Source organism: Pteropus vampyrus, unplaced genomic scaffold (genome assembly GCF_000151845.1).
Source record: "Pteropus vampyrus isolate Shadow unplaced genomic scaffold, Pvam_2.0 Scaffold311, whole genome shotgun sequence".
Taxonomy (NCBI): Eukaryota; Metazoa; Chordata; class Mammalia; order Chiroptera; family Pteropodidae; genus Pteropus; species Pteropus vampyrus.
The window spans coordinates 945,841-968,484 of record NW_011889092.1 but is presented as its reverse complement, the minus strand read 5'-3'; the positions used below and the strand labels follow the sequence as shown (position 1 = coordinate 968,484).

The window sequence follows — 22,644 nt, the reverse complement described above, 5'->3', positions numbered from 1 at the left end:
GGGGGCGGGGTCGGCGGCCGTGACGCGCGGGGGCGGGGCTGTGCACCGTCCCGGCCCGGCAGGCTATTCATTCAAAAGGCGCGCAGCCTACGGGGTCGCCCGTGTGCTCGCGGAGCCGGACCCCGGCGCCGCGTGAGCCCGGGAGCGGGGCTGCTGGAGCTGCCGCGGGCGGGCAGGTAAGGAGGGCGCACGGAGCCCCAGCCCGGGGTCAGATACCCACGGTGGAGCAGAAGGATGCGGACCCGAGTGGCGCCCCCTGCCTCCCCGCGTCTCTGAGGAAGTTCACTGGCGCGGCGGATGCCGCAGCCCGGGCTCTGCGCCCCCCGCCCCCGCGTCCTGTCCCGGCGTCTTCCGCGCACCGGCCCTCGCCCATCTCTGAGTCCCCTGCCCCTGGACCTGCGCGTCCTCCGGCCTCGACTCCAGGCCTGGCCGTGCGCAGTTGGGAAGCAGCGGCGGGACTTTCTGTTTGAGGAGTCGGCAAGCTCCGGAGACGCCCTCTGCCCGGGAAACTTGGACCGCCACCAGGACGGGTGCGGGACGGGACGGCGGCGCCTCAGTGCGGCTGCGGCGCGGGGCAGCCGGGTGTGGGGAGGGGGAGTCTGAACGGTGTCAGCCCGTGACTGGGTGACACGGCGCATGAGGCGGCCCAGCCCGGACGAACGTGTGGCCAGGGCACTGGGCGGTGACGCCGGGCCGAGCAGGAGACACAGAGGGGCTCTGTGTGTCTGGCTGTGACAGGCAGAAAGTCTGTGTGTGAGAGTGACTCCAGCCCACTGTGAGTGAGACCCCAGGTCACTGGGGTCACTGAGTGTGCTTTTGGCCTAGAGTGTGACCAGGACAGGGCGAGGGCTCCTCGTTAATATGAGTATGAAAGAGGGGGAGGAACCCCAAGTGACTGTGCAACACAGCCCCTGAATCATTAGGGCCACAGTGTGCTTATGGGGTCAAGTAGTGTGTGTGTGTGTGTGTGTGTTGTATGTGCGCGCGCCTCAGGGCAGTGAGTAAGAGGCAGAACGTGAAGGAACCACGAAAACCTTCCAGCAGATTGGCGAAGAGGAGGGGTGGGGGGAAATGACGAGCAAGGAGGGGGGATCCAGGGATCAAGGGTCTCTCCAGTACTGTCCCCAAGAGGGCGCTCCTCCTAGCTAAAGTTAGTGAGGAGGGTGGACCTTGAGTGATTTGCCGTGAGGGTTGGAGAGGGTGCCAAGGCTGGGCTGCATTTGGTGGGGTGACACCTCTGGCAGCAGTTGAGGAGACTCAGGTAGGCTCAGGCTCCACATCTCAAATACATACAGGTATGGGAGACCTGGCAAAACTGCCCCCTTCCGCCCTGGATTCTCACTGGGCCCAGACACCATTTTGCTTTCAGATCTTTCCTCCACCTCCCTCTGCCCCCACCTCCCCGTTCCACCCCTGACCTGGGCCTCAGTCTCCCTGTCTGCACACTGAAGTGTTGAGCTGTGCATAGACAATGAATCATCACTTTGGGATCCTCTATTGTTTTTGGGTCAACCGCCTCTGTTCTCCCTTTCTTCTCTTTAGGCAGAAAGACTGCAGTGGAGGGTGGAGGCAGGCTGTCTGCTGGGACACAGTGGCCCAGGGGCTGCACCCAAGTCTGGTGACAGAGTTGGAAGCACAGCTCCTTGGGCTAAACATGGAATTCTGATCCATAAATATTGACTTCTCTAGCTCAGGTCCCCTTTCTTCATTTCCCTGGGGGGAAGAGGTGGCATTTTTCCCCTGAGTCGTATCTGATTTGGAGAGCTAGAGCAGGGCCCTTTACCATCTGAGCTAGATTCCTCTGAGGCCCCCATCTCCACAAGGGGGTCTGTATGGTTCATGCAGGGTGGAATAGAAATTGGGCTCCCTAGCCCAGGAAGGGTGAGGGGGCACCTGCTAAAGGATCTGAAAGTTCTGTCTTCTGCTGATAACTTCTGAAAATGTTGATTGCATTCTGGTGGGGGCAAGGGTGGGAGGACAATTCCAGGTACTGTGCTCAGCACTTTATGGCATACTCTTGTTGAATCTTCACAGTGGTTCTGAGATGTGGTGACTTGTTTTTCAGAGAAGGAAACTGAGGCTCAGAAGCAAGTGACTTGCCCAAGGTCATGTAGAGTCAGGACAGTACCAGGACTGGCATTCAAGTCTTCTGCCCCTGAAGCCCTGTGAGATGCTTGGAGAGGGCCACCCACCTTCCTAATACAGGCATACCTTGGAGATGTTGCGAGTTTGGTCCCAGACCACTGTAATAAAGCAAATATGGCAATAACGCGAGTCGTAATCCTTTTGCTGGTGGAGGTCTTGCCTTCAGTTTATAAAAAAAAATGCAACATCTGTAAAGTACAGTGAAGTACAATAAAACGAGGTATGCCTGTATCTGTTCACAGCTTATCTGGGCTTCCTTTTCTCAAACAAGGCCGTGCTTGCTAGGCTGGGCCATTGTGAGTTCTGAGTGTGGTATGTGTTTGCACACATGTCTGAAACTGTGGGGGTGGGTGGGTTATGTGGTTTTCCTGCTCCTCTTTCTCCTTCCTCCTCTTAGCTCCCACCCTTAGCCAGAGGTCACCAGAAAGGCCTGTCTTCTGCCTTCTAAAGCTTATAATTGGCTTTGAGAGCATCCACATAGCTCTGAAGAGTGTCAGGAGTCAGCAGCACAGCCCAGGCTCCAAGGGTGGCAAGGATAATTGAGAATTCCCATTGACCTTCGCCCTACCTAAGAGGCCCTATCCCCCTCTTTGGAGTTGTTGTAGGGGCGCTTTCCCAAACCCACCCATGACGAGAAGCAGGCTGGGTGTGACCTTGAGCTTGTGCCCCACCGTCTCGGGGCCTCAGTCTCCCCATTCTTCTCAGAGGCCCCTGGTAGCCCTGACCATTGCTACTGCTTGGCTGAGAGCTGGAGCTGGGGATCAGGGTGTCCCTCCATCCTCCCTGGAATGGCTAGAGCTGTGCTTCTTGGGGCTGTTCAGAATAGCTGTCTTGGTCTCCTGGGGCTGAGCCTGAGTTATTTCCATCTCCAGCAAAGAGGTGGAAATAGCTCAGAGCCTAGAAGGGGGCAGATAGGAAGGATTAACCAAGGGTTAATCTCCTTTTCTGGTCTCAGCCCTGATGGAGGCCCCCAGCCCTTCCCTGTGCCCTGCCCAAGCCAAACCTTTCTGGGAACTTAGGTCTCCTGGGATGATAGGGATGGTGGTGGGGCCAGGCTGGGTTCCACGTGTGGGCCCTATTGGGACTGGTGTGACAGTTGCTGGAGGGAGATGTCTGTCTGGCTAAAGAGGGTAGACTTTGAGGGGCAGTCAGCACCCCACCCCTGCTCATAGGCCCACCATTTTACAGAGGGAGGGACTGAGGTTCGGAGAAGTGCCGAGAACCCCAGAATCTTGATATTCTGGCTCTCACCTTCCAGATAGGGCACCTACCTTCTGTCCTGCCACGTGTTCCCAGGCTGACTGGAAGAGGGCCTGAGACACATCTTCACAAAATCAGGGCTCTCTCTTATGTTCTAGCTCTGGCCTTGCTGTCCTTGCCTAGACTCCTGTACCAGCCTCTGCCTCCATTTCCAGTTTCTCCACACACTGACAGAGTGACCTCCCTAAGAACTCTTACTTTTGCCTATCAAATATAGTCTGAGTGCCTCATCCTGGTATCGAGGCTTTTCCTTCACAGACCCTTTCAAACTTTACATCTTCACCCTCATCTCACCCTACCAGATGCCTGGTTCTACTCTGCCTTTACTGCCTCCTCTTTCTAGAACCCTCCTGACCATTTAGGATACGGCCACAGTCCCCCTCATCCAGAAAGCCCTCCCAGTCCAATGTGAGCTCCTTTTTATTGTGGTCCACCTGCCAGGTGTACCCCCATTTCTGGGAACAGGCACAGGTATGGGACACTTATGGGAACTACATGCCCAGCTGGGTAGGGCCAGCCTAGCCAGCAGCCTGCCCTCTCCTACTGCCACGTCTGTGCTGACCAGGCCTCTGAGGGCCTTACTGTATGCCAGGATGCACAGGGAGTTTTGCAGCCAGGGTCTCTGAAGCTCCCGAGTACGTGCTGGGAGTTGGGGTGAAGACTCAAGGCCACCCCTGTGGGTAGGGTGCTTGCCCTGGGTTCTCCTCAGGTATAGCCCTCATTCTGGGCCAGCAGAGGGAAGTCCTTGCTGAGGCCTTATTGTGTGCCAAGCCCTGGGTGCAAGTCTCCTCGCAACAGCACTGACAGGGAATCCTCCTCTTTCCCAAGTGGTTTATTGGGAAGCTGAGACTCAGAGAGCAGAGGGGACCAGCCCTAGTTCGAGTCTCACAGCCACTGGTGCTAGAGTCTGGCACTCAAGCTTTCTCCCAGTCCCCAGCCTGGTCTCCAGGTTGAGGTGAGAGTTGTCTGACCATGGTGGCATCAGTTTCCAAGAAGGACCAGGCTGGCTACCTGCAGGGGAAGGAGGAAATGTTGGTGGGGTTGTTCAGTACTTGGCCTGGCTAGGCAAGGCCAGACTTCCTCTGTTATGGAGCCAGCCCTTCTTCCAGTTTTGCCTGATATCAGCCAGCAGGACCCATCCAACCCCACCTGCACTCAGGATTCAAGGTGCTGGATAAGGTCTTAGGCAGAGGTCAGCACCTACTCTATGCTGAGCCCTTAGGTTCCTGGGCCTAGGCTTATTGCTACTGGGTGAGGTTTAGGTGCCAGAGAAGACAGGAGGGAGATGATACTGCATCCCTACTGTGTGCCCTACCCTGGGATGAGGACTCCGGAGTTTCTCACATCCTCGGCCTCATGCCCAGAGGGTCAGAAGTCCCCTCTAGGTACAGGCAGGGAAAAGAAGGCCCAGAGGGAAGGGACTGCAAGATCCTAGTGTCACCGGGATCCTAATCCAGATCTGCCTGCCTGGAAGGCCAGAGCTCTTTCCTGGGCCACCCTGGGAAAGATGAGAACTCTATAAATAAACTGCCCATGTGGCTGTGCGTGTGTGCCCTGGCTGCTTGGCAGCCAATTAGAAGCAGGGTCTGAGTGTGTGGGTGGAGTGAAAAGGAAGGAGGGCATCCAGGAAGAGGGACCTAAGCTTGGACACCCTCACTGTGAGGAGCAGTGAGCTCAGGGAGGGATCCGGTCATCCACAGTGCCCAGCCTTGCTGTGTGCCCAGCCTCCTGCATGCACTCACCTGCCTCCCTCCCTCAGGAGAGACCACAAACAGTGGTGGCTGAAGAGGCCAGGAGATGGGAGGGTCTACCCTAATAGGCTGGAAAGGCTTCCTGCAGGAGGTGGCTCCTGGGCTGAGGCCTGATTGTAAGAAGAGCCACTTTTCCCCTGTGAACTCTGGAACCTCCAGCTACACCAGTAGGTCAGCTGAACAGGCACAGTTGCCCAAAATTATAGAGAAGGACACTGAGGTTCAGGGACATGGGGCTGGGTCCTGAATGCTCATTACCCCTCTACCACCTGACTATGGCTCAGCCGACATGGAAGCAGGTCAACACAGGCCTGTACAGGGGCTGGGAAATGGACATGCAGGGTCCTCCCAGAGAGGCCAAGGCTCTTCCACTCATGCTGCTGGGACCAACACTGGGTTCCGTAAAGTACCCTGGCCCACTCCCAAACCACTGGGTGACCTTGGCTAGACACTAATCCATTCTGAACTTGGCTCCTCTGGCCCCTGTGGAGTGTGGTGAGAACTGGTACTCAGGAGAGGCCTGGACAGGCCAGGGCCCAGCCAGCCCTGCTTTTAGTAGCTCTGCTTATCCTTTCAGCATGCCTGGAGGCAAGGACTAGCCCTCCTGTTTGCAGAGGAGGATCCAGAAGCTCAGAGTAGTGTAAGTAACTTGCCCAGGGTCACAGAGCCACTAAGTGATGAGCCAGAGCCCAACACTCTCCCCCTCCTTCCATCATGCTGACCCCAGTCCTCAAGCTCTGTTGGTTAGGGCCTGACCTGGGGTTGCTCAGGACTTGGGGGAGGTCTCTATCCCCAGCACCCTGAGTCTGGAGGAGTTGGAGAATGGGTCGGGCTGGGGCTGCGGTCTCCCCTCAGTCTCACTAATCCTCAGCCAAGTTGGCCAAGTCAAGGCTTGTACTGAGCAGACTGGGCCACCCCAGTACATTAGTAATTCTGGACCAGTTCTGTGGCCAGGGTGAGAGGCTAAGGTGACTTCTTGGAAAAGGAGGTAGCAACAGCACAAGTGAGAGTTCAGTGAGGTATCCTCTTGCCATCCTGTCCTGGGGCCAAGGTTGACAGCCCAGGGCGGCCCAGCTTCCCCGCCCAGCCCAAGCAGGAAGTCCTTGGTGCTGAGTGATTGGGTGGTGGGCGAGAATAGGGCATGCAGGAGCAGTGGGAATGCTGGACCTGGGGTGGTACCTGCTGCCTACCCCCGCTCCAGGTCTCTTTTGAGAGCAACTTGTTACAGGGTACTACTTAGCCTCTCTGAGCCTCAGTTTCCTTATTCGTGAAGCCCAGAACCCTGTCAGTGAAATCCAGCCTGGAAAGGGAATAAGGTGTGCAGATAGTGCTTAGTGAGGGCTGTTGGGGAGCCTTAACTCTGCCCCAGAGACAACTGTCTGGTGTAGACTGCCTTCCCCTAGCCCCTGACTCAGCCTGCGGAAGGGGTAGGGATAGCATCTGTACTGCACCCAGACTGGGAGGAGCCGGGTAGGTCCCCCGTCTGGCCACCTCAGCCCTTTTCTTAGCCTCAAGGACCAATTAGTCCCCTCAGCCCCACCCACCCACCTCTCACCCCACCTGAGCCTCCAAGGCCCAGGCCTGATGGCAGTTCTGAGTGCAGAACCATGTTCAGCCCCTTGGGGTAGGCCAGGGAGCAGCTGCCGTCTGGTATACCCTGGAGCAGGATTAGGGGCCAGCATGCATAGAGTCCTCACCCCTGTGTTGTGACCTGAGATGTCATGGCTGCCCAAGGCTGGGGTAGGGGTGAGAATTGGGCACCCTTCTTACTGAGCGTCCCTGAGGCAGCCTCTGCATATCTCTGGGCCTCAGTCTGTCAGCAGCTCCAAAGAGCTAGGGCTCCACCCTGGGAACTCCCAGCCTTCCCTGAGCTTCCTTATTCTCACAGCATCTTTTCCCTGGGGCTGGCACAGACTAGAGCAGTATGCAAATGAGGACAGAAGCAAGAAAACCTCAGGCCCAGAGACCCTCCAGGGTGGGAGCAGCATCTCTTTCCCTGGGGCCTGCCTGGATGCTTTGTAATAGTCCCTCAGCTGAACTGCCTACTATGTCCACTAGCTCCCTAGCCTCTGCCATCAAGTTGGCAGATTGCCTGAGAATATGTGTTGTGTGCCAGGCCCTGGGCTAGTGCCAGAGAAGGGGCCAGCTGTGAGGTGGGAAGCAGTCAGACAGACTTGGGCTGCACCCTGCCTCACCACTTGCTGCCTGTGTGATCCATACAGGTGACCTCCCGTGGCCTCAGTTTACCCAGATATGAAACAGGAGTGCTCACCTCTCTTGTGAGGAGTGGAGGCAACCCAGGATGAGGGCCTGGACTGAGGGAATGAGGGTCAGTTCCCCTCCCTGTGAGGGTGGAGAATGGGAAGGAGGCGATGCCTAGCTGCTCTTACCACCACCCACTGCGGGCACTGCCCTACTTCGGCCCCAGTTGCCAGGGAACCACTGGGCTCCTTACTAACCTGGATTTCTCCATTGATGGGCGGCCTTTGTCTTCCCTTCTGGGTGTAGCCACCTGCTGAGGGGGCCCATGTCCAGCTGTGTTTCCAGGCAACCCTAAGCTCTGGAGGCTTCAGGGTGGTCCTCAGGCCCTAGAGCCGCTGGCTGAGAAACAGAAGTACCTGCCTCCCTCCCTGCTTCAGGTGGGTACCCACCTCCCACCTCTGGCTTCCTAGTCCAGCCTCACTTGGCAGGCAGCCCAGTGAGTCCTCTGAGATGCAATCTTTCTATGCCTGTCCCTCCCCTGCTAACCCTTCAAGGCTCCTGTAGGCCCTGAGGGAAGTGCAAACTTCTCAGCTCGTAACCCACCCACCTTTCCAGACCCTTCTCCCTTCCTCTGTGACCCATATAAATGACCTCCTGTGGCCTCAGTTTACCCAAGTGTGAAACAAGTGTGCTCACATCTCTTTTGAGGAGAAGTGAGCACCTTCCCACCTCTTCACCATGGCTAATCCGGCACATCCTGTATACCAGGCTGCGCCAAGCATTGTCCATAAATACAAGAGAATCTCATTTCTGCCTCACACTTGCTTATCAGTGTGTGCCATTCCCCCCTCCACAGTTTACACATGTAGAAACTGAGTGAGACACAGTGAATGCTTATTGAGGGTTTACCCTGCCAGGTCCTGTGCTGAGTATTTTAGGTGAATTCCTATTAGCCTCCTATAGTGTGTGTGTGTGTGTGTGTGTGTGTGGTGGCGGCGGAGGGGGGGGCGGGGGGAAGCAGTGTTGGTGGTGAGGGGTTAGGCGGGGAAGGTCTACAACAAGTCAGGCTGGTTCTCCCTAAGTTAGCCCAGGGGTTCAGATCCAGATTCAAACTCCCCTCACCCCCACCGCATCTCAACCTCTGGTCTCTTAACCATCAGCCTGCTCTCTGGCCCTCCTGGCCTTGGGAGAAGCTGGACCCTCTCCTAAGAGTGCCTTCTTTGATCCATGCTCCCCACCGCCCAAATTCAGCATGTACCTCCCCACATACCAGGGTCAAGCCCTGTGCTGGGCACTGGGCATGGAGGTAGCAATCAGTGGCATAGGTGCTGGGTAAACAGGGTGGTCACACAGGATGATTAATGCAGAAGGGGAGGTGGTGGTTGGGGGTGCTTCCAGGAGGAAGTGACTTTGAGCTGAGCTCTGAAGGAAGAGTAGGTGTTGGCCGGATGATGGGAGGGGTTTCTATGTAGAAGAAACAGCAGATAGATACCAGTGTTGGGGTGAGAAAGGCAATTTTGGGGGACTGAAAGCTCAGAGTGGCTAGAGTAGGGGCTGGAGTGAGGGCCAGATCTCCGTGTCAAGGCACCTAGGCTGCAGGTGGGGCTGAACTGGAGGCTAGGAGAAGAGGCCATGGAGATGGACATGGGGCCAGGAGACTTTCAGGATTTAATGGTGCTGACAAGGAGGCTAGGGTGAGGCTGGCAAGTGGCTGGGCCCAGGTGACCCCTCTGCTTCAGTTCTGGGAAAGGGGAAGCTGCCGAGGCCTGGGTGGTGGCACAGCTTCCTCTTTCTCTGGGGCCTCCAAGGCTGCACCTCCCTGGGACTCTGCCGCCTCCAGCTTGGGGCCCTGGTAGTGGCTTTGTTGGCTTTATTCCAGGGAATTTCTGGTTCTAATTGGGTAGTTTTTAGAAAGTAAGAGTGATCTGAGTGTGAGGAAGCTCCTGCTACTGTGAGCCTGTTTGGTGGAGGCCTCCTGCCCCAGACACTGGGTTGGGGAGGGTTTTGTGGTGAATGAGGCAGCATCCCTACCCTTGCTGCCGTCTCATGGGGGTGGGGGTGGGGGTGGGGGGGCAAACAATAAATAAGCAAGCAAACAAATACTTAGTAACCTGCCTAGGCAGGAAATGCCTCGGGAAAGAAGGGGCAATGGGGAGGAACTCCCACAACCTACTTTAGGTTTCATTACCTTATTTAAACCTCATAACAGCCTTGTCCTAAGAGATAAACATCCCCATCTTGCAGATGAGGAAACTGAGACCCAGTGAGGTAAAACAGGGGCTCAGGTCCCACAGGGAGTTGGTGGGGCCCCAGGCTAGGAAGCTTCATTCAGGGAGGAGTGGCTTCTAAGCTAACTTCCTTCTTTGCCCCTGAGGCCCCATGGAGTTCTCTTCTGCCAAGATCACAGGAGAGGAGGCTCCCAGCTGTGGGCTAAGGGCACTCACTGCCCTTCTCTGGGCCTTGGTCTCCCCACCTGACAGCCCCCCTCTAGGAAGCCCTCTGGAGGTGCCAGCTTTGGGAGGTCACTGACTGCCCAGCCTTCAGGACAAGGCAGAGGGGTAGGGATGGAGGTTCCCAGGCTCAGGGCTTAGATGCTGGAGGCCTGGTGGGGAAGGGGATGCAGAGCGGGAGGCCAGAGCAGCAGGTGAGTCTACATATCCACACGGTTCTGGGTGGCTAGCTGGCAGCTGCCTGACCTGACAGAGAAGGGGCTCAGTGTGGGCTGAGTGTGGGGGTAGGGGGAGCAGCTGTAAGCAGAGACTCGGGCCAGACTGGAGTAAGTGCCGGTTTGGGATAATTATAAGGCTCGTAATTTGAAGGCGGCAGGGTGCTAGGCGGCCAGTGTCTGTGAATATGCCTGAGTGGGTCCTCCTTGGCTTTAAGTCTGGGCCTTTGGATCCCCATTTTGCTCCTGGAAGTCTCAAGATCGCCGCTCCCCATCTGTCTGAAGATGAGCAGTTCCACATCCCTCCCTGTGCGCTCAGGTCACCCAGCACGTGCCAGTCAGGGCCAGGGGTGGGACAGGCTATCTCCTCTGAGGCTGTTGTACCTCTTGTATCTCACCCCTGTCCCAGCCCTCTGGGCCCACCCTGGAGACATGGAGGTGTACTGGGTCTGGGGACTGGGCAGGGCTTCGGGGCCAGCCTGAGGACTTGGGGTTTGTGGGCAGGTCTGTGGGTTAGATCCTGCAAAGAACGGGACGAGGCCATGGGGAGTTGGAGTTGAGTGAGAGCTGGGCTCAGGCAGAGCAAAGGTTCACTTTGGGACAGAAACTGAAAGGGAAGACTTGTGACCAAGTTAGAGGAGGGGCAGGTTGGGGGAGGGGTCAGGGGATGCCACCTGTTGGGTGCTGACTGCCAGGGTACAGCCTTTACTCTATTCTGTGGCCTGTTTTTTTGTCTCAGGTTTTCCCCTGAACTGGCCTTGGACTGAGAACCACTGTCAGTGACCTGGAGAGTCCCGTGGTGTGACCACTGCCCCTCCTCCTCCCCTGTGGTGTAACTCAAGCCCCTGGCTTGCCAATGTCTCTGCCCAGCCAGGCCATCCAGTGAGGATGGGAGGGCGGATCAGTTTCCTCTAGTTCTTTTTCCAGGTGGGAAGCCCAGGCTACCTACTGGCTGAGGAGCTCTCATGTGACCTGGAGTTTATTGCAGGCAGCGTTTCTTCTAAGGGGCTTGTCATCAGACAAGGCCGGGTCCTCTTACCTGCTGAGGGCCCTGGGCCAGTGACTTGGCTCTCCAAGGCCACCCTTTGGAGTTCAGAGGCTGTGAGTAGCCTGTGGCTGAAGCTGGACAAATATTGCTTCCCTTGGCCTCCTGAGCCTGAAGCCAGGCCTCCTGGAAATACGTCGTTGTCAAGCTCCCTTGTTTTGCCAGTCTCTTTTGTTGTCTAATCCAAGTCCTCCTGTCTGCTGTTCCAGCCTTGCCTACTGGCTGGAGACCTCTCCAGAGGAGGCCACACTCTGAGCCTGAGGGCTCAGCCTCAGGCCAGTGCGTATCTCAGGGGGATACTGTTTATCTGTTGCCATCCATCTACCCTGGGGTGTGAGCTCCCAAGGACAGGGAAACTATTCCTCTCGTTCATGTTCATGTTAATTCCTGTGCCTAGTGTGCCCAGGAAAGGTTGGAAGGCTGAATGCTGGCTACCATAATCACCTCGCCAGCACCTCCCCCAGGTCTACCCTGGCCCAGGAGATGCAGTCAGACATATCCCGGCCCTCCGTGAAGTCGGCCGGATGAGGACAGTGGGACATGTGGGAGGACCAGGACTGTGATGGGATTGGGGAAGAGGGAGGGAGACCCAGGGGCTTTGGAGGCCAGAACTAGCTTTGGGGAAAGGCAGGTCTAGAGGCCTTTGTTGGGCTTTAAAGAGTGAGGGGAAAGGCCTTCCTTAGAGCAGGAACAGCAAGAGTGAAGGCAGAGGAGCAGGGGACGTGGGCATGTTCATGGCTTGTAGGGAGTTCTGAGGGGCAGGAGCCTGAGACTAGGGGGTGGGGATTGCCAGCTCTCTCATCCCCCATCCCCAGGGACGCAGTCACAGGCTTCCTTCCTCCCCAGGCTTTCTTGCCCATGCCTGAGGGCACCTGGCTGTTTATGGAAGGGGAAGGAAGCCCTTCCTCCTCCAGGAAGCCTCCCGAACCTGGCAGATTCCTCTGCCGCACTCCAGTCTACGTTGTCCTAGGAGGCTGGCCCCAGACAGGGCACCCACACCTCTACCCAGGCTTGGAGGGGGTGGTAGTGCGAGTAGGCCAAGGCTCCCTGAAACTCTGCCTGCCCAGCAGCACCTTGCAAATTCCCCACCTGGAAGCAGTGCTGGGAGGAAGCAGCTGTTCTCGCCTCTTGCTGAGCCTACCCTGTCTGCTCTAGGCTGGGGACCACAGGGCCTGAGGATGCAGCTGAGGATGCAGCTGAGCCCTCCGCCACACTGGGCCCTGTCCTGTCTCCTTTTGGTGAGTTGGGGCTAGAAGTGTGGGGATGCCAGAAGAACCAAGTCCTGAGCCCTGTGGCCCAGCCCTCCTAGGAGGTGGAGTATAAATGCTGCTTAGGAGCCCCCTCCCTCCCCGTGCGAAGGTGAGGTGCTGGGATTGGTCACTCAGGTCTTCCTATGAGGCAGTCTGACCCTGGCCCACACTACTCCTGGTTCAGGAGACTCTCAGCACCTGGTAGGTGCTGGGAATCAGGTCTGAGGCCTGAGGAGATCCCCAGAGACTCCTGTGTGTCATCCCTCTGTCCTTCATGGTTGCTGGCTCTATTCTGTGCCTGCCACCCTCAAGCTGGGGCAGAATTGGAGGATGCGGGGTGTGTGTGTGTGTGGCGGGGACTCAGCTGAGGGCCCAGAGTAGGAAACCCTGGGGCAGGCTTTGCCCAGCTGTGTGTGGGGGTGAGGTGGGGGGAGGGGGCACGAGCCTGAGAGGGGAATTCGGAAGTTTTTCCTCTTTGTCCTGGAGGATGGAAGGGGTGTGATTTGGAGACTCAAGGGCGTGAGATCCTGGGTGGGCCCTGTCTGGAGCGTCCGGCACTTTCCAGAAGCAGATGTTGTTCTTTCCCTACCTCGGCATTGGCCATGCAGCAGGTCTGGGACAGGCAGGTTTACTTGCAGCATGAGGAGTTGAGGTTAGCGAGTAACCCTGAAGCCTGGAGGGGCGTGGTCTTCTGTAGTCTGCGGTCCCCACTCCTTGGGGCGTCAGGAAGTGGGCGGTGGATAGACAGTCCCAGAGATGCCGTGGCTTTCTGCTCTCTTAGTGCCCTCTGTTCTTCCAGCTGCTGCCCTGGCCTCTGACCACGCCAACAACAACGACCCCTTGGCAGTGCCCACCTGGAGAGGAGCCCAACTGGGTGAGTTTGCCCTGACCTGTCTTGGGAAGACTCTCTAGGGCCAGGGGTGGGCTTCCTAGGGACCTCAGTCCTGGCTCCTGGCTCCGTTCTCACCCTTTCCCTCCCACAGGACCCAGGGCAGGGCACTTTATGCAGGTCCTGCCCCCCAGGCACCTTCTCAACCTCGTGGGGCTCTAGCCCATGCCAGCCTCACTCCCGCTGCAGCCCTCGAGGGAGGCTGGAGGCCCAGGCGGGCACAGTGACTCAAGACACACTATGTGGAGACTGCCAGCCTGGGTGAGCCACGGGGTGGGGCGTGGGGGCTCATGCCAGGTGACCAGGACTCTAGATCCTGGGGTCCCAGCCTATGAACAGGCCTCAGCCCTCCCATCTGTGAAATGGGATGGGTAGGGACCAGTGTGGGTACTCAGTAGGAAGGAGTCCAGCCTCTTTTGAGGAAGGTTCTTGGCCTCAGTGATGTCTTCTTCCCCCATAGGTGGTTTGCCCCTTCCGAGGTATCCCATGTTCCCTGTCAGCCATGTTCCTGGAAACCTCTGGGTACTCATGGCTGTTATGGTGAGTGTCCTGTAGGGCCTAGGACTGGTGGGGGTGTGTGTGGAAATGGGGCTGGTGAACTTGAGTCCAGAGACCCTCACAGGGGAGTCATTCCCTCAGCCCACGGGTGGGTAAACGGCCAGAGAGTGTTCAGAAGGATGTCATCAGTTGTTCCACTGGCTGAGTGTTTGCCTGCCTCATTTCTGGGTGGCAGAGACTGTCCAGCAGGTGGCAGCCACAGCGGGCGGTGCTCACATCCTGACTGATCCTGTCTTCATCCCCTCAGAGACACCCATGCACACGTGCTCGTACTTACACACACATGCACCTCCTCTCACCTGTTGAGTCAGTCACCTTCTAAGGCAACTAACTCATGGGCCAGGTTACAGGGAGTCAGGATTTGATGTTCCTGTGTCCAGGCATGTGTCCCATGATGGGTGGATAGGGTCCTGAGGGTCTGGCCATCCTGAAGCCTGAGGAGGCCTTGCTTAGAGGGCGGTGCTTCCTCAACATGGCAGGAAGTGTGTGTCTCTGGACACGTCATCAACCCCCCCACAAACATACACTAATTTGGGCCATGGGCCTCTCTGCGTATCTTTCTTGCCTCCATGCCTCTATCCTCCATGGTGCTCAGAGTGGGGGCGGCGAGCCCGACGTGGCGTGGAGGTGGCAGCAGGGCCTAGTGGCACTGGGGAGACACAGCAACCTGGGAATGGTACACGGGCAGGCGGCCCCGAGGAGACAGCTGCCCAGTATGCGGTTATTGCCATCGTGCCTATCTTCTGCCTCATGGGACTGCTGGGCATCCTGGTGTGTAACCTGCTCAAGCGGAAGGGCTACCACTGCACTGCCCACAAGGAAGTCGGGCCTGGTCCTGGAGGTGGAGGCAGCGGTAAGGCCCAGCCTGGGGACCTTGTGGAGAGGCCAGAGGGCCCAGGCCATCTCAGCCCAGCTCAGCTTGAGGGTTACCCGAGGGGACCTGCTTGGTTTGGAGGGTCTGACAAGGAGAGGCCTGCAAAGGGTAAATTGAGAGGGCTTCCTGGAGGTGTTGCACATGTGACACAGGAGACACTGCAGAGTGACAAAGTGGAAGGAAGGATGAGGTGGCCCAAGGTGGCGATGGGGCAGAGCAGAGGCAGAGCAGGTCAGGTGGCTTCAGTGGGATTCCCACACTGGGTGAGGCCCTGCCTAGCTGTAGGGGTCTGGATTTCTTGGGGCTACAGTTGTGTGTGTGGTTCAAGGGTTGGGCTCCCATTTTGGTACTCAAGGTTACCTCTGACCTCTGGCCTGAAAGGCTGGCAGGACAGCTGTCCTCGGCAAGTATCACAAGAGGCTTGGGTTTCCAGGCTGTGGTTTGAGTTACGAGTCCTGGGACCAGAGGGAGAGATTTATTCTTCTTGCCCCCACCCCAGGGCCCTGAGCCCTCATTTCTCCTCCCCACCTCCCACTATCCCCTAAAGGCCAGTAGGGCAAGGGTCCTGCATGCACATACACTGTCCACAGGAGCCTTGTGGCCAAGTCAAGATTGAAATAGGTCCTTCTGTGCCAGTGCTCCAGTCTGCCTGGGGCTGGCCAAAGCCCTTCCCAACTCCTGACACTGAAGTCTGGAAGGGGTAGGGGCAGGAAGGGGACAGGAACTTTAGGCAGGCAGGAGAGTGGTACCTCAGGCCATCTCACCTGTTTTCCTAACTTAGAACTAACTTTAACTGCTGGCTGCTGCCTGGGTACAAACTCCGTTAGCTGCTGGCCCAGGATTGATCATGTGGCCCATTTTTATGTCTTTGAGGTTTGGGCCCTACGTTGACCAAGGGCCCTCAGTTATATAGACACGGTGGTGTGCATAATAGGCCTGGAATTGGCAGAGTTTGCCAGAGTTGTTGGGGTTCTGGACCAAGAGGCAACCCATAGCTCCCTGAGGCTGAGGAGGGTAGAGAGCGCAAGCCCCAGAAAAGGCTGCCTTCCACCCCACACACCCACTCTACAGGGACTTCAGATGGCCCTGAAACCACTAAGCACCTGGGGCTTTTGGGTTCAGGAAGCGGTGATGCTGATTAGTGAGGGTGAAAATAGGCTTCTCAGAGCTGTGGCCTGAACAAGTACATAAACACCCAGGCTCCTAGCTCAGGTGTGGTGCGCCCCCTGCTGCCAGGTCCTGGTGTAGCTCGCGAGTCAGGTTCCATTACTCCTTCATTTCCCCAGGATCATGGTCCTCTTCTCTTCCCCAGGGATCAATCCTGCCTACCGGCTTGAGGACGCCAATGAGGACACCATCGGGGTCCTGGTGCGCCTGATCACAGAGAAGAAAGGTGAGGGGAATGTCTGACCCATTCCTGCTCCCTGGAAAGGAGGGTCTCCTTCCAGAGCCTGTGAAGCAGCTTCAGGGGTCAGATCCTGCCCTGCTCTGCCCATCCTGCTGATTCACCTTGGACCAGCCTAGCCCTCTCTGACCAGTGTGGCTGCCCCTTTTCTTCATGTTCTTGCCTTATGGGGAAGGGGGGAGTGGAAGAAAAGGCACGTGGCCCAGGCCAAGAGCGGGTGGCAAGTAGGGAGGGGCAATTTGTGCTGGGACAGGAGGTCTGGGGGGAGTGCCCCTCATAGCCCAGAGCCAGGTTCTGACTGCAGTTGCCTACAGAGAATGCGGCAGCCCTGGAGGAGTTGCTGAAAGAGTATCACAGCAAACAGCTGATACAGACCAACCACAGGCCTATGCCCAGGTGAGTGGGCAGGTGGGCGAGGAGGGCCCACACCCAGATAATCAGCCTACCTCCTGGGGACTCACCACTGGGTATGTTCCCTCTCCTGTCACCCCTGTTCCCTTTCATTACCTTCTGTGGTGTCCTGGGCCTGGTTTCTAGTGACCACTGCTACCTGTGCCCTCTGCAGGCTGCCGCCCGAACTCCCCAACATGCCGCACATCTGTCCGCAGGACCACCATCTCCACACCGTGCAGGGCCTAGCCTCACTCTCTGGCCCCTGCTGCTCCCGTTGTAGCCAGAAGAAGTGGCCTGAGGTGCTGCTGTCTCCTGAAGCTGCAGCTGCCACTACTCCCACTCCTAGACCCCTGCCCAACCTGGCCAGGGCTCCCAGGGCCAGCACCAAGGCAGGACGCCAGGGCGAGATCACCATCTTGTCTGTGGGCAGGTGAGATGGGCACAGGTGCAGCAGAGTCAGGGAGAGACATGACAGCTAGGGTGGGTGGGGGAGGGCAGGGCCTTAAGTTGAGCCTCGAAAACCCTGCTTCGTGATGGTCCCACCTTTCCTGGCTTCAGTGTGCCTCTCTGGGCAGAGCGGGTGACCAGGGAGAAGTCAGGTCTACCCAGCTGTGCTATCTCACAGAGCCCTTGCACCCTCAGGGCAGGGTCCTGGCCCCTATTACACCTGGGGCCCCTCAGACCAAGAACCTGTCCACCTACAATCTAGGGTTTGGAGTGTTGGGGGCTCATCTGTGGGTGAGAGAACATGGGAAAGACTCAGGCTCTGATCCATGAACTTGCTGTGACCCTAGAAGACACTGCTTTCTCTCCATCTGGGGTTCTCCCTCTAATGGGGGGATGATTGTATCTCCTCACAGGTTCCGCGTGGCCCGAATTCCTGAGCAGCGGACAAGTTCACTGGCCTCTGAGGTGAAGACCATCACGGAGGCTGGACCTTCAGGGGGTGATCTCACTGACTCCCCACAACCTGGCTTCCCCACTGAGCAGCAAGCACTGCTGGGAAGTGGTGGAAGCCATACTAAGTGGCCAAAGCCCCTTGCAGAGAAGAAGGCCGAGGTGAGAGCCAGATGAGGGAAGGTGTCCGTTGGCATCTGGGCCAGCCCCCATTGCAGATGGGGCAAGGGTGGAAGTGCAGGGGTCCCTGGGCAGGACCCACTTTCCTGAAGCCCAGAAGCCTTTTGACTCAGCTCTGAACCCTCATTCTCATCCCCCAGGAGAACCGCTATGTGGTCCGGCTTAGTGAGAGCAACCTGGTCATCTGAAGGGCTGTCTTGTCTGAGGACACTGCAGCCCTGCCCAGGGAGGTTCTGAAGGCTTCCTGGAGGAGGTAGAGCTGCAGCTGGGCCTGCGAGGATCGAGAAGCAATGGCCCAGCAGACAAAACAGCAAAGGCCAAGGCCTGGAGGTGGGAGTGTCTGCCCCAGTGAGGAGGCAGGCGGGCCAGTGGGCACCGTGTACAGGAGTGGGTTGAAAGCCCCTCCCTTGCACCTAGTTCCTTCCATGTAGGATGCCCCTGACCTCGTGTCCTGGCCAGATCCTAGGAGCCCACAGGATCCTCTGTACCACTAAGCGAGACCAGGCCTTGATGGTGGGAAGGGACCCCTCTGCTTGGCACCCTTGGACCCCCACCTTGGTAATTAACCATCCTTTGCCTCTGTACAAGGTCCTAGAGCCAGTGAACTCCCCCTACCCCTTACTTTCTGGCAGGACCTATAAAGGGAAGGGGCAACAAAATGCCATGGGCTGGGAGGCTAAGTTCTTGGGTTCTAATCCTGGGCAAGTCCCTGGCCATCACTGGGTCCCAGTTTTTCTGACTGTGAAGTCTCGGTGCCCAGGGCCTCTCCAGCTCCTTGCAGGCTCTGGGCTGGGTCACGTTGGGAGAGAGCTTGACTCCTTGCCACTCCTCCCACTAGTAGCTTTATCTGGCCCCATATTTGCTGCTTCCAGGGTTTCCACCTTCAAGGCCCCTATGGGGCTGCCCATCCATGACTCTGCCCACAGAAGGGGCTTAACGCATGTGCCTGCCCTCACCCTGCTGTTTTTATTGAAATTGCAAAAATAGACTTGACCTGGGCAGGGCTGTAGTACAGAGCCCCAGCCTGCCCAGCCACCCGCAAGATCTCAGGAGCTTCGGGGGAGGGGTGTGTGACTGGCTGGAGAAGTGCTTCTGGCCAAGGTGGTTTGTGTCCCTGTGGTGTCGGTGCATCTGTCCCCCAGCCTGGGCAGTGCAGGCGACTGCCCCACCTGTTTTCACCCTGGCTCAGCAACCTGGTTATTTATGTGGAGCTGTGCAGGCACGGGCCCCACTACCATCCCTATTTCTCTTATTTATTGGAACTTTGCTGTTGTCCTGTTCTTGCATCTCCATCCCCATCCATTTGTTGAATAAAACGTAGGAAAGTGGTGTCATAAGGAGCTTCTTTTTCCTGTGCCTCTTTCCAGGTCATCTGTCCATTCACAGAATGGCTCTGGGTTCGGCACCATGAGCAGGACAGGTCATCCCTCCCCTCACAATGCCTCCTCTTTGACAGCAGGTGAAGTGGGGCCAGAGGAGGCCCCTCACCTCATCTGGTTCTCACTGAAGCCCCCCTAGAGGCAGTGCTATCCAATGGAAATGTAGTGTACGCCATGTATGTAATTTAAAATTTTCTAGTAGCCACATTTAAAAAAGAAACAGGTGAACTTAATTTTAACAATATCAGTAATTTATTCTTTTTAACCCAGTACATATCTAAAAATGTTTTCATTTCAGTATACAATCTGTATAAAAATTATGAGCCATTACTTCTGCTTTGAAATCTGGTGTGTATTTTATACTTAAACCACATCTTATTATGAACTAGCATATTTCAAGGGCTCGATAGCCACATGTGGCTAGTGGCTCCTGTACTGGACAGCACAGCTCCAGAGGAAGTGGAGCCTGGAAGACGGATGGGGTAAGTAAGACATATAGGGGCTACAGAAAGTGGAATCATGTTCTACAGAAAGGGAACGGCATGTGCAAAGGCCAGACCTCAACAGAAATAGGAGTTGGAGAGGCTGGAAGTAGAACCCTCTTAACTTAGGTGTGGAGACGGGTGAAGCGTGTGAGTTCTCCAAAGCCATCAGCCTTATGCCGGGGACGCCAAGGAGCTTCTAAAGTGCGTAGAAAGGGGAAAGGCATGATTGGTCAGCTTGCTCTTGGTGTGTGGAAAGTGGAGGAGCTACAGGAGCATGGGTTCCATGAGGAAGCTGTTGCAGACATCCAGCAAGAGATGTTGGGGGCCAGGCTGCATGGGTGTGACAGAGAGAAACATGGATCCAAGCATTTCCTAGGACAAAACCGCCAGGGCTTGTTAATGGGATGTAGGTCAAGGGATTCGGGCTGGCTGGGCCAGCTGGGTGGGTAAGAGGAACAGCGGTCCTGGGGGCATCTGTGATACAGCCCCATGGGATGTCCCCAGGCATCTGAATGTTTGACGGCGCTCAAGAGACATCTGGACTACAAGAACATCTGGAAGCACTCAGGTGGGCATTTACACCAGGACTGGACTGGGAGGGGACAAGTTCCAGGGAGAGGGCTCAGGGCAGACTCTAGGCCTGCTCCAGGGCACTGCCAACGGGGTGGGAAGGAAACCAGGAGTGCGCAGTATGCTGGAAGCCAGGGAAGGACAAGTGTTTGGGTAGCACGGTGGGTCACAAGGCCAGGTGCTGCTGCAGGGTCAGGAAGAATGCAGTGTCCCATGGTTTGTGGACACAGGGACGTAGCAGGAGTCACCACAAGGGAGTGAGAGCAGGGCTGGGTCTCAGTGGATTGAGCTCCGATAGCTGGTGGGATCTTAGACTCCAGGGAGAGAGGGCTTCTGATTCTGGGTTTTCTTGGTGTTCGGTATATTCTTTAAAGATGGAAGAGAGGGACGCATTTGAAAGCTAATGGGAAAGAGGTCCAAGCACCGGAAAGCAACATTTGATGGCACCTGAGTAGGTCTCGAAAGGGACTCCTGTGTGAGTCCCGGGCCTGTTGCAGCTGGGAGCAGGTGGTGGTCACACCGGGAGGAGGACAGGTCTTTCTCCTGGGCGGAAGCCATGGCAGGGGCCTGGGCAACAGCTTGAGAAAACCACCCTGAGGGGATGCTGGGCAGGTGTGCCTTGAGATTCCACCTCTTCCCACCTTTTACCTTTCTATGCCACAGGCTTCTCTCTGGGGCTTCTCAGATGGGCAGAAAAGGAAGAGCACCTCTGAGGACCCAGCAGACAAAGCTTTACCTGCTCTAGGAAAGGGGAAGGAAGAAGACAGAGGCTGGATATCAGGATTAATTTTCTGGAGCACCAAAGGTTACCAAAGTCTAGAACAGGGTGTCTGTTTTGGGAGACTAGTGGGCATTCCCAAGGAAGTGTTCCCAGGGGCCACCAAGGTGCACTTGGTGTCCTATTTGCCAGCTGTTCAGCTGTATTTCAGGGTTTGACTTCTTGGTGTTCCCTCAACCAACTCCATTTCACCTAGGACTTAAATGACATACTGGGATGAAGATGAGATGTGTTCTCTTGATGCCTTCTCACCTGGGGCAAGGTACATCCAGATGCCAGCCAGGTGGAGCCTGGAAATAGGTTTCCCAGGCCAAGTAAGGGACACTCCCACTTAGGTGCTAGGCCTGGGGATAATGAGTACTGCTCCCCTCCAGATGCCCCTCCACCCTCCAATTTTGTTTGCTGGAAGAGAACGGAATGGCCCTGGCCTCAGTTTCCTCATCTGCCCCCTTGGAGATGAGGAATCAGGGTAGGGGGTGTGTCTGATGCCTTTGGCCTTCAGGGTCCCACCCTCACCTGGAAGTCTTCCTGGCTTAACCCTCCCAGGCTTGCTTCCTCTGGATCCTGGCAACCTTGTCAGCTCTCGAGCTCAAGGTAGGCCCAGGCCACTGGCAGGGGTGGGAGCTGGAGGGCAGGGCAAGGCCCTGGGCTGACCATCCTTCATCCACATCCTTTCCCCCGTGGGTCAGAATGGCAGGTGCTGGTGCTCAGGTTGCCTCCCTACCTGCTCCTGGTCCTCAGCCCTGGCACTACTTGTGGCCAGAGGTGCTCTCCTGACCCACACCCGACAGCTTTCTGCATCAAGGGACGGTGAAGGAGTCTGAAGTGAGAAGGGGAAATGGGAGGGTCCTACGGAGGCACAGGGCATGGTTTGGTGGAAAGGGTTGGAGAGATAGGAGTCCTGAGTTTTAATTACAGCTCTAGTGTGAGCCAGATCACTTAGCCTCTTTGGGCCTGTTTTCTTGTTGAGGATGTTGAATACTTGGAGGAGTAGACTGTAGAGGCCAGGCCCTGAGAGAAAATGGTGGCCATGATGACCTGGAAGAAGGGTCTGGGCAGTGGCTTTCCCAGAGGGGAGAAGAGAGATGGTGTAAAACAGCACTTGATTATTCAGACCGAGACCACAAGACTGTCATTTTGTGAGTACCAAGCCCTTCCCTTGGTCTCCCACCCAACAAGTTTACCTTTTAAGCAAGCTCAGGCATTGCCTCCTCTGGGGTGGGCAGAATGTTGGGCTTGGTGCCTGGGCTTTGGAGTCAGACCAAAGTGTGCCTTCCAACTCTGCCTCTCACCAGCTCTGTAACCTTCATCCAGGTACTTATCCTCCTTAGCTGTCCCCTATTGAGGACAAGGCTAATAACAAGGCTTACTTCCCATCATGCTGTGAGGATGACGAGAGTTACTAAGCATAAAATGCAGTGCTAGCTACATGGTGGGCACTTAGTAGACATCAGCCTTCATCATTCATGGCCTCCCTGTGCTCCTGTATCACACACCTTAGTCCAGGTGCTGATGGCCACTTTCCAGGCCCCTCAACTGTGAGTCCCAGGGAAGCTCTGCTAAGCCTTCGGGGGTGATGTGGCATAGCTGTAACTTGACCGGTGAAAAGTTTAGAATCAATTTGGGGAGAAGCCCAGGGAACTCACTGGCCCAGGAGGCGGTCTGTGTTCCCCTGCCCCAAGAACCACCAGTCTGGTCACCCAGACTTTTTTTTTTTTGGAAACTTTTTTTTTAATAGTTATTGAATGTTCTACAGCTTACAGTAAATATCATAGTTACAAATTCTTGGCTTCAATCTTTCAGAGTGATCACTATCTGATCTTCAAAACAAAACAAAATAAAAACCCAAAAGAATCCAAAACAACAAAACCAGATTTACACTTCATACACACAAGCGAGGCCATGGGGCTTTCCAATC

General features: G+C 56.4%; 1 protein-coding gene across 8 annotated transcripts; it reads left to right on the top strand.

Annotated features, from left to right (window-relative positions):
- The first annotated feature begins 61 nt into the window (after positions 1 to 61).
- On the top strand, positions 62 to 22,450 carry RELT (RELT, TNF receptor). 8 transcript variants are annotated; one of them, XM_023521660.1, is made up of 14 exons: positions 62 to 176; positions 12,224 to 12,306; positions 13,118 to 13,192; positions 13,302 to 13,468; positions 13,668 to 13,747; positions 14,361 to 14,618; positions 15,952 to 16,032; positions 16,359 to 16,440; positions 16,610 to 16,867; positions 17,298 to 17,496; positions 17,655 to 17,844; positions 19,283 to 19,375; positions 19,883 to 19,946; positions 20,612 to 22,450. In XM_023521660.1, exons 2-11 carry the CDS (start codon positions 12,247 to 12,249, stop codon positions 17,700 to 17,702), a joined length of 1,308 nt encoding a protein of 435 aa, XP_023377428.1. In that variant the 5' UTR covers positions 62 to 176; positions 12,224 to 12,246; the 3' UTR covers positions 17,703 to 17,844; positions 19,283 to 19,375; positions 19,883 to 19,946; positions 20,612 to 22,450. The 8 variants fall into 8 exon arrangements, with proteins under 8 accessions (XP_023377428.1, XP_023377427.1, XP_023377426.1 ...); XM_023521659.1 differs by having other exon boundaries at positions 19,883 to 22,450; XM_023521658.1 differs by having other exon boundaries at positions 19,283 to 19,946.
- The last annotated feature ends 194 nt before the right edge of the window (positions 22,451 to 22,644 follow it).

What these genes read in the sequence shown, in the direction of transcription:
- RELT (XM_023521660.1), top strand. Translation starts at nt 12,247, where the DNA reads ATGCAGCTGAGGATGCAGCTGAGCCCTCCGCCACACTGGGCCCTGTCC. An exon ending in TGTGGAGACTGCCAGCCTGG is followed by an intron (nt 13,469 to 13,667) that starts GTGAGCCACGGG and finishes CTTCCCCCATAG; the next exon opens with GTGGTTTGCCCCTTCCGAGG. An exon ending in ACCATCTTGTCTGTGGGCAG is followed by an intron (nt 16,868 to 17,297) that starts GTGAGATGGGCA and finishes ATCTCCTCACAG; the next exon opens with GTTCCGCGTGGCCCGAATTC.